The sequence below is a fragment of the Coregonus clupeaformis genome, chromosome 24 (genome assembly GCF_020615455.1).
Source record: "Coregonus clupeaformis isolate EN_2021a chromosome 24, ASM2061545v1, whole genome shotgun sequence".
Classification (NCBI taxonomy): Eukaryota; Metazoa; Chordata; class Actinopteri; order Salmoniformes; family Salmonidae; genus Coregonus; species Coregonus clupeaformis.
In genome coordinates, this window is record NC_059215.1 from 7,566,679 (window position 1) to 7,576,932 (window position 10,254).

The following is a 10,254-nucleotide window of genomic DNA, read 5'->3' on the forward strand; positions in this document are numbered from 1 at the left end:
TTTGTTTTCTGAGGTCTTGGCTGATTTCTTTTGATTTTCCCATGATGTCAAGCAAAGAGGCACTGAGTTTGAAGGTAGGCCTTGAAATACATCCACAGGTACACCTCCAATTGACTCAAATTATGTCAATTAGCCTATCAGAAGCTTCTAAAGCCATGACATCATTTTCTGGAATGTTCCAAGCTGTTCAAAGGCACAGTCGTCTTAGTGTATGTAAACTTCTGACCCACTGGAATTGTGATACAGTGAATTGTAAGTGAAAAAAAAAAAAAAAAATGTATTTCACCTTTATATAATCAGGTAAGCCAGTTGAGAACAAGTTCTCATTTACAACTGCGACCTGGCCAAGGTAAAGCAAAGCAGTGCGATAAAAACAACAACAACAGAGTTACATATGGAATAAACAAAACGTACAGTCAATAACACAATAGAAAATCTATATACAATGTGCGCAAAATAATCTGTCTGTAAACAATTGTTGGAAAAATTACTTGTGTCATGCACAAAGTAGATGTCCTAACCGACTTGCCAAAACTATAGTTTGTTAACAAGAAATGAGTGGAGTGGTTGAAAAACGAGTTTTAATGACTCCAACCTAAGTGTATGTAAACTTCCGACTTCAACTGTAGGTAGGAGGTGACTGGCATCACACTCCAGTACAGTAGGTGGCGGTGTACGCACTTTAAAAGTTGGATGCGATCCTCCAACCCAATCCCAAAGAAGAAGAAGCCCAGTTTGCCAGAGAAACTCTGGTTGAACATGCCCAGTTGTGTGGGTGGCTAACGTTAGCTAGCAAGTGTGTGTGTGTGATAAACGGCGCCATAAACTTACTGGGATGCATTGTTGCTAGCTAGCGGTAGCTAGCTTTTTCTGTTTCCTGTCGCTGTTGTGTAGGGGACATCGCTTGCCATAAGATAGCTTACGTTACAACCATGGAAATCGACACACTTTTGGAGGGTTTTACGGGTAAGTCAACTCGCTTTTGCAGATTTTCTGTATCTGTACATGATTAGCTAGCTACATTTGAATTGTCAAACGTAATGTTAAGTAGCTGCATATATTCTACTCGTTGGATGCCGGTTTTAATGTCTAAATGTATGGTTGGATGCTAACTTAGCTAGCTAGCTTGTAACTAGCAGTCGAAATTGTTAGCTAGCTAACTCGCGCTAGGCCAATTTTATTTTGATAACGTTACTGTACTTGTATAATTAAAAACGTATGTGAATAAGTGTGTTGTGTTGAAGCTATTTTACCCACATTGTAGTTGCATAGTTAGAAAGTCGCTGTAACCTAGTTTATGTTGACCATGTCTAGTTAGTTAAGTGTTCTAACTAGGTACTGTTAGCTCGCTAACGCAGTGGTTGCCGTGCAGTTAATTATTGCTGACCGCTAACGTTACCCTGCACTGTAATGTTGCACATAACTTGAAAGAGTCTTTTCTATTTCCATACATATACGTTCAGACTTCGAGAAGAAAGGGAAGAAGGATGCCTGTCCTGCCCTGGATAAATTTCTGTGTCATGTCGCCAAAACCGGAGAAACGATGTGAGTGTCTGATAAATGAGCCTCACGGTGCCAGCCACTTTTCTAATGAGTAGACAATGTGTCAATACAGGATAGAAATAAAAGGACTGGTAAATTACACAATGGGTAAATTACAACGCATGGATAGTCATATTCCTGAAATCTCGATATGCTACCAAAACCAAGGTTGTGTTTGAGGAGACATCATTGTGTGGTCCCAAGACTGGCAGTTATCACAACATCAAGGCTGTATCTCTGTTTGATAGGTTACAAGGTGTCTGATCTAGAGGATAACTTTTTGGTCTCCCATCTTTTCCAGGATTTCATGGTCACAGTTCAAAAGTTATTTCCTGTTTAAACTTGAGAAAGTAATGGATGACTTCAGAGCCTCGACACCAGACCAGCGAGGGCCAGCCAATCCTAATGTGGAGTACATTCCTTTTGAAGAGATGAAGGAGAGGATTCTCAAAATCGTAGAAGGATACAATGGGTGAGTATCCTCCACTATCCAGTGCTGAAACGTCTAATAAAAACGATCCTTTTGCTTGTTTTACCAGTATGTCTTTGTGTAGCCCTAGTATACAGCCACGGTGAGGAAAGTATAACTTCTTGACAAATATCCATATTTTCCAGGATTCCGTTCACCATCCAGCGTCTGTGTGAGTTACTGACTGAGCCTAAGAGGAACTACACAGGAACAGACAAGTTCCTCAGGGGAGTGGAGAAGGTAAGTATCATCACTTCTACTGAGATTAGTTCTCTTAATGGGTGTTTGAATCAGGGTATTAAGCCTAGTAAGAATACCTATGTCACATACGTCAGTATACATCAGTATGAAAATGTATGCACTCACTAACTGTAAGTCGCTCTGGATAAGCGTCTGCTAAATGACTAAAATGTGTCCTTGTGTTGATTTGAGTGAATAATGTTTTCTCGCATGGCCCAGTGTTTTTTATATATATATTTTTAAACTAGTTAGAATTGCTTGTATTAGTATACAATATAAATGCTTGGGGATTTATGGCGTTGTTTATGTTTTGCAGAATGTGATGGTGGTCAGCTGTGTGTATCCTACGTCAGAGTAAGTATTCTGTCATGTTTCTCTACCTACCCCTTTAGCTTATACCTAAAGTGTTTTTTATAGCAAAACGTACTTTAAAGTTGGGGTCAGCTAACGTACACATTGGATTTTTTTGCGTTGTAATTACAGAAAATGTCCATAATATATCTGCCGCTAATAGTGGAATGATAGTGTTTCACAGTATTACTTACCCGCTTGTGTTGTGATTGGCTGTGATATTCACTTGTTGATTTCTCCCGCGGAGCAGCATCTGTTGTCAAACTGGGAAAGCTGTTCTGACTTTGGCTGTGTTATCTAGTGGAAATTACTAATTTCCTGGTTTTAAAATTTTACACTGTTTGCTCCATTTCTGCTTATGTGAGAAAGCAAGCACTGAATAGTGTAGGGAATCATTGTGCCATCTAAATCGCTGTGAAATATATTTTCAATAACAAAAAAATATTGTTTTTGAAGCTGGTGGATCAAAACTAACGTTTATTTCGTTTTTGGTCCACCCGCTTCAAACAGCGGTTTTGGTCCACCAGCTTCAAACAGCTGTAAAAGTGATATTTTTTTGCTATTGAAAACACATTTCACTGCGATTTAGATGGTACAATGATTCCCAACAATATTCAGTGCTTGTTTTCTCACATAAGCAGAAATTGAGCAAACAGTGTAGGATTTTAGCAACCAAGAAATGAGTGAATTCCAATAGATAACACAGCCACAAAGTCAGAACAGCTATCCTAGTTTTACAACAGATGCCGCACCGGTGGGAGAAATCAATAGGCGAATATCACAGCCAATCACAACACTTGTGGGTAAGTAATACTGTGAAACACTATCATTCTACCATTAGCGGCAGATATATTATGGACATTTTCTAAAATTGCAATGTAAAAATTCAAAAAATCTTGGGTAGCACCTTTTTAAAGCTAACAATCACTTGGATTTGTTGACTCGCTCTGCCTCTTTTAAAGGAAAAATGGGGCAACCAGTGTAAACAGAATGAATGGAGTGATGTTCCCTGGCAATACCTCTATTTATTCAGAAAGGTGAGAGATACCTACTTGTCAATGTTAACTTTCAGTTGTACAATTTATTTACATAAAACAGGGGTAAGGAACTCCAATAAAACCCAGAAGTCTTTCTTTCCAGGGATCCCTGAACATAGGTGGAGAAGGATTACTAATTTACTCATACCAAATATGATAGTCAGACAGTAGGTGGCACTGTAGTGTTGCTTGAATTAATCTCCTTGTTATTAATTGGATTCAATTGCAACGTGGATTCAATTGCAACAACATTTGACTGTATGAAAGTGTATTAAGTTATGCAGAGATTTATTCCTCTCCTTACGGTAGGAATGTAAATGGACCAGGCACCCCAAGGCCACTGAACAGACCAAAGCTATCGCTATCCACCTCTCTGGCTACAAACGGTGTCCCTGACAGCACAGATGATAAGGAGCCACTCACAGAACAAGAGGAGGAGCATGTTGTCAGGTAACTAGCATTGTGTGAATGCCAGATGACTGTCAGCAGAAATATAATGTACTGATAACGTGTAAATGTTATATAAGACATATACACTGCTCAAAACAATAAAGGGAACACTAAAATAACACATCCTAGATCTGAATGAATGAAATAATCTTATTAAATACTTTTTTCTTTACATAGTTGAATGTGCTGACAACAAAATCACACAAAAATTATCAATGGAAATCAAATTTATCAACCCATGGAGGTCTGGATTTGGAGTCACCCTCAAAATTAAAGTGGAAAACCACACTACTGGCTGATCCAACTTTGATCTCTGAGGGATCTCCTCCCAGACCTGGACTAAAGCATCCGCCAACTCCTGGACAGTCTGTGGTGCAATGTGGCGTTGGTGGATGGAGCGAGACATGATGTCCCAGATGTGCTCAATTGGATTCAGGTCTGGGGAACGGGCGGTCCATAGCATCAATGCCTTCCTCTTGCAGGAACTGCTGACACACTCCAGCCTCATGAGGTCTAGCATTGTCTTTCATTAGGAGGAACCCAGGGCCAACCGCACCAGCATATGGTCTCACAAGGGGTCTGAGGATCTCATCTCGGTACCTAATGGCAGTCAGGCTACCTCTGGCGAGCACATGGAGGGCTGTGCGGCCCCCCAAAGAAATGCCACCCCACACCATGACTGACCCACCGCCAAACCGGTCATGCTGGAGGATATTGCAGGCAGCAGAACGTTCTCCATGGCGTCTCCAGACTGTCACGTCTGTCACATGTGCTCAGTGTGAACCTGCTTTCATCTGTGAAGAGCACAGGGCACCAGTGGCGAATTTGCCAATCTTGGTGTTCTCTGGCAAATGCCAAACGTCCTGCACGGTGTTGGGCTGTAAGCACAACCCCCACCTGTGGACGTCGGGCCCTCATACCACCCTCATGGAGTCTGTTTCTGACCGTTTGAGCAGACACATGCACATTTGTGGCCTGCTGGAGGTCATTTTGCAGGGCTCTGGCGGTGCTCCTCCTTGCACAAAGGCGGAGGTAGCAGTCCTGCTGCTGGGTTGTTGCCCTCCTACAGCCTCCTCCACGTCTCCTGATGTACTGGCCTGTCTCCTGGTAGCGCCTCCATGCTCTGGACACTACGCTGACAGACACAGCAAACCTTCTTGCCACAGCTCGCATTGATGTACCATCCTGGATGAGCTGCACTACCTGAGCCACTTGTGTGGGTTGTAGACTCCGTCTCATGCTACCACTAGAGTGAAAGCACCGCCAGCATTCAAAAGTGACCAAAACATCAGCCAGGAAGCATAGGAACTGAGAAGTGATCTGTGGTCACCACCTGCAAAACCAGTCCTTTATTGGGGGTGTCTTGGTAATTGCCTATAATTTCCACCTGTTGTCTATTCCATTTGCACAACAGCATGTGAAATGTATTGTCAATCATTGTTGCTTCCTAAGTGGACAGTTTGATTTCACAGAAGTGTGATTGACTTGGAGTTACATTGTGTTGTTTAAGTGTTCCCTTTATTTTTTTGAGCAGTGTATTAGAGCAACGTGGTCCTCTAGCTCAATTGGTAGAGCATGGCGCTTGTAACGCCAGGGTAGTGGGTTCGATCCCCGGGACCACCCATACGTAAAAATTTATGCGCACATGACTAAGTCGCTTTGGATAAAAGCGTCTGCTAAATGGCTATTTATTAATTTTTTGACCCTTTCTTTAGTGATTCCTCGGTATCGGAAAGTGATGCCACACAGAGCAGTCCGATGAAGACCAAGCATCCGGAAGAGGATGCAACGGAGGCAGAGAGCCACGAAGTCAAGAGGCTGAAGTTTGACAAAGACATGGATGAAGAGGAAGACGAGGAGGAGAAGGTAGACAAGGAGATGTCCTGTCCTGCACCTGCCCAAAGCTCATCAGACATGCCCGAATCGTCAACAGATGTTGTTGAGGAAGAAAAAGAGAGGTCTGCTGATATGCTCACCACAGACGATCATGGTATGTGTTTTGCACAATGGGGCATTTTCAAATAACACTATATGATTGTGGAAGGGAAAATGTGACAAAAATCTAAAAATAACATCGCTAAAATTGATTAATTGATTTATGAAATGATGTAATGGTATTATTCTTGCCTTCTCTGTCCCCCAGAGCCCTCCAGTACTCAGACAGAAGATCCCTTTGATGATGAGGAAGAGACAGCAGGGACATCAGAGAGGGAGGCTCAGTATGGCCCCACCCACAGTCTAAAGAGTGACAGCACCATGGACCAGTCAGAGGAGCAGCTTGCGCAGTCAGGGAAGGATCTGAGTTTAGAGGAACAAGAGGAAGGAGATTGCAGCGACCCAGTAAGCAGCAGCAGTAGCAGCAATGGAGAAGGAGCACCCAGTGAAGAGTCTGTCCCCTCTGCCTCTCCCAGCAGTACAGCTGAGTCGTTGGCAGACGGCGCTGCTGCAGAAAACAGTTCAGAAAGCCCAGAGAGGGCAGATGAGCCCATGGAACAGGACTAACCTGAGGCCGACGGCCCCCCAACATTATTTTACACTGTATGATATTGATACTGTACCAAACCCAGGAGATCTCTGTACGACCATGGACCTGTAGTCTCCCAGGATAGGGAGGCTTTTTGTGAGGCCTCAAGGATTTTCACCCTCAGGTCTCTTCTTCACCCCTTGTATGACCCACCCACCTCCCGACCCACGCATCCGTCCGTTTTAAAAACTGGAACTTATAATTAAAAGTTCCCCTCCAGTTAGGTTTTTTTTTAAGCCTGTGGCATTCATTTACACATTTAAATGCTTTTATCACCCTGATAGTTTTTATTTCTCTCATGGATCACTGTCATTTTAATATTTACTGCTATTTTAGACTCCAATTCCAAAGCTGCTTGGTTAACGTGATGTAGAATGATCAGCCACTTCTGTGTGTTTGTTGTGATCTTAATCTGTGGTGAATGTTTCATGTTGGCCGGCCCAGTTAGGGTCTCCTGGATCTGTGGGATGCCTTGGGTTTTCCCTGGGTAAAGCTACCGTTCACAGCTATGTTTTATTTTTTGGCATAGTAGTTGTCCATACTTTGGAATGTAAAGTATGAAGGATTGTCCATGACACACATCTGTACCATAAAACCACTGGAAGCCCTTGCCCTGCAAGTTTGGTAGTCTTGCAAAGTAAACATACCGAAACCATGGATTGCAACCAATCCTCATGTACTGTGGCACTATGATTGAACAATACAGATAGTGCCTAAAGAAAATGTTCATACTCCTTGACTTATTCCACATTTTGTTACAAAATGGCTTTAAAAAATTCACACACAATACCCCATAATGACAAAGTGAAAACACATTTTTAGAAATCTTTGCAAATTTATTGAAAATGAAATAAATGTCTAACTTCCATAAGTATACACACCTTTTATGTGACACCAGACTGAGCTCAGGTGCATCCAACTTCCTCTGATCATCCTTGAGCTGTCACTACAACTTGATTGGAGTCTGTGGCCAATTAAATTGTTTGGACATGATTTTGAAAAACACCTGTCTATGTAAGGTCGCATAGTTGACAGTGCATGTAAGATCAGGAACTATACCATGAAGTCCAAGGAACTGTCCGTAGGGGGCCGAGATAGAATTGTGATGAGGCATATATCTGGGGGAGTGGTATAAAACCATTTCTAGAGTGTTGAAAGTTTCCAAGAGCACAGTAGTCTCCATCATTGGGAAATTGAAAAAAAAATTGAACTTCCCAGACTCTGCCTAGAGCTGGCCATCCGACCAAACTGAACAACCAAGCAAGAAAGACCTTGGTTAGGGAGGTGACCAAGAACCCAATGACCACTCTGACAGATCTACAGAGTTCCTTGGTTGAGATGGGAGAACCTGCCAGAAGGACAAGTCTTTACAGCGCTTCACCAATCTGAGCTTTATGGGAGAGTGGCCAGAATGAAGCCGCTCCTGAGAAAAAGGCACGTGACCAAAGGCCTGGAGTTTGCAAAAAGGCATATGAAAGATGGAGCATAAGGCAAAATATTCTGTGGTCTGATGAGAGACAAATGTAACTATTTGGCCTGAAATAAAAAGTGCTATGTCTGGAGAAAACCAGGCACAGTGGTGGTGGCAGCATCATGCTATGGGGATGCTTTTCAATGGTAGGGACTGAGAGACTGGTAAGGATAGCGGGAACAATGAATGGCGTCAAATATAGGCAAATCCTTGATGAGAACCTTGTTCCGAGTGCAAATGACCTTGGACTCGGGTGAAGATTTACGTTCCAACAGGACAATGACCCCAAGCATATAGCCAAAGCAACACTGGAATGGCTTCAGAACAAGAATTTGAAAGTCCTTGAGTGGCCCAGCCAAAGCCCATTGAAAATCTGTGGAAAGACTTGAAGATTGCTGTTCACCACCGGTTCCCATTTAACTTAACAGAGCTTGAGAAAATCTGCAAGGAAGAATGGGAGGAAATCCCCAAATCCAGATGTGCAAAGCTGAAGCAGACATACCCAAGACGACTCAAAGTTGTAATTGCCGCCAAAGGTATTTCTACAAAGTATTTACTCAGGGGTGCGAATACTTATGTAAATCCAAAACATTAGAAAACAATAATATTGGCAATTTCCTGATTTCTGTTGTTTGACACTATTGAGTGAATGTTTTTGTCTATTGACCACATTTACTGTCAGTTTTTGTGTCCGATTTACTCAAATGGTATGAAAACATGGTGTCCTTTAATTCTCACAAGATCTTTTCAATTTAATCAAACTACATTTGTCAAATTAAAATGTCAATATCAGCACTAAATGTCATTGATCACATGGAATAACAAGAATCTTGTTTGATTTCTTTTGAGAGTTTACTCGCTGCCATATCTTTACCGGTTTCTGCAACTGTCTTTATATATTAGGATAAACATTTCTGTAAAGTAGATTTTGTAGATTGTAATATGTGTTCACTGCCTTTGTGAAACCAATTGACATCTCTGTAAATTGAATGATTGGGCTTTCAACACAGTATTCATATGAAGCAATAAATGCTAACATTATAAGTGTGGAGTTTGCTTAATTTGTATCAAGAAAGTTTTAAGTAACTTTTGCCAGCTATGAATACATCTTTTGAATACATTATGTCCTTATATCTGTACGTTTTCATAGAAAGTTATGAGAGTATCACCAGATGGCCGTGACACGCAGGCTAATGATGCTTATCCCTGTCCCTATGAAACACCTAGTCAGCAGATTACATGAGCCAAGACGTGCTAGGTGGGGGTGTTCAGTCAACACACTAGGAATATCTCAATTGCATACTCCTTGCGTCCTCAAAATCCAATGGAGGAGGTCAGAGGGGCGGGACCTCTGGCTTTCTCATCCAATTGGTTTTGAGAAGGAGCTGAAGAGAGAGGACACGAGGAGTATGCAATTGAGATCTTCCCACTGTTTGACTATAGGAAACAAGGACACAGTCAGTCCCACGGGTGTTTTTCTACCTCAGCCTCCTGCCACCAGTCTCTTCTGTGTATATCATTTGGATAAATGTTTCTCATATCGATATCAGGATTTTCACATCATGTCTTCCATACAAAAATGTAACGGGGTATTTGGAGACACAGTCAACTGGTAAAATATGTTAGGCCTACTACTGAGCCATGGAATGGAATACAATAATAAATGTTGATCATAAAGTTGATGTACTTATGACATAATTATGCTGCAGCAGAGACACAATGTGTACATTCTGTCTCAGGTTATCAAGGAAGGTCCTAGAAATAGCATCACCTTAAAGAGGGATTACCAAATGCCTGGCCTTTATGAGTCATCGGATTTGCAAACAAAAAAGAGGATCCCATGTAAGGGACATTGTGTAACTAACCTTTAGCAAGACATGGACTTCATATTTTACCTGGGGAATATACTGGGTCCTGCCTGTATATTGCTCAATGTAATTCTCTGTAGAGATGACATGGGCCAGTTTCCTGGACCCTGATTAAACCTAGTCCAGGACGAAAAATATTTTTCAATTTATAGTTTCCATTGAAAGTGCATTTTAGTCCAGGACTAAATTTAACCTGGGTCTGGGAAACTGGCCCTGTACCTTTTCTACAATGACTTGTATGTTGATTTCAATTTTGTCATGTCACACTATTACCCTGATCTTCCTTTTAGGGTTATAGTAGT

General features: G+C 41.8%; 1 protein-coding gene across 1 annotated transcript; it reads left to right on the forward strand.

Moving 5' to 3' along the window:
• The first annotated feature begins 727 nt into the window (after nucleotides 1–727).
• Nucleotides 728–7,336, forward strand: LOC121538484 (serine/threonine-protein phosphatase 4 regulatory subunit 2-A). The gene is made up of 9 exons (XM_041846537.1): nucleotides 728–966; nucleotides 1,464–1,545; nucleotides 1,844–2,014; nucleotides 2,158–2,251; nucleotides 2,568–2,605; nucleotides 3,565–3,639; nucleotides 3,949–4,089; nucleotides 5,805–6,079; nucleotides 6,233–7,336. The coding sequence occupies exons 1-9, from the start codon at nucleotides 933–935 to the stop codon at nucleotides 6,589–6,591; spliced, it is 1,269 nt and encodes a 422-aa protein (XP_041702471.1). The 5' UTR covers nucleotides 728–932; the 3' UTR covers nucleotides 6,592–7,336.
• Nucleotides 7,337–10,254: the final 2,918 nt, after the last annotated feature.

Coding starts and splice junctions, on each gene's coding strand:
- LOC121538484 (XM_041846537.1), top strand. CDS start 933: ATGGAAATCGACACACTTTTGGAGGGTTTTACGG. Junction 1,546..1,843: donor GCCAAAACCGGAGAAACGAT/GTGAGTGTCTGA, acceptor CATCTTTTCCAG/GATTTCATGGTCACAGTTCA. Junction 2,606..3,564: donor TGTGTGTATCCTACGTCAGA/GTAAGTATTCTG, acceptor CCTCTTTTAAAG/GAAAAATGGGGCAACCAGTG.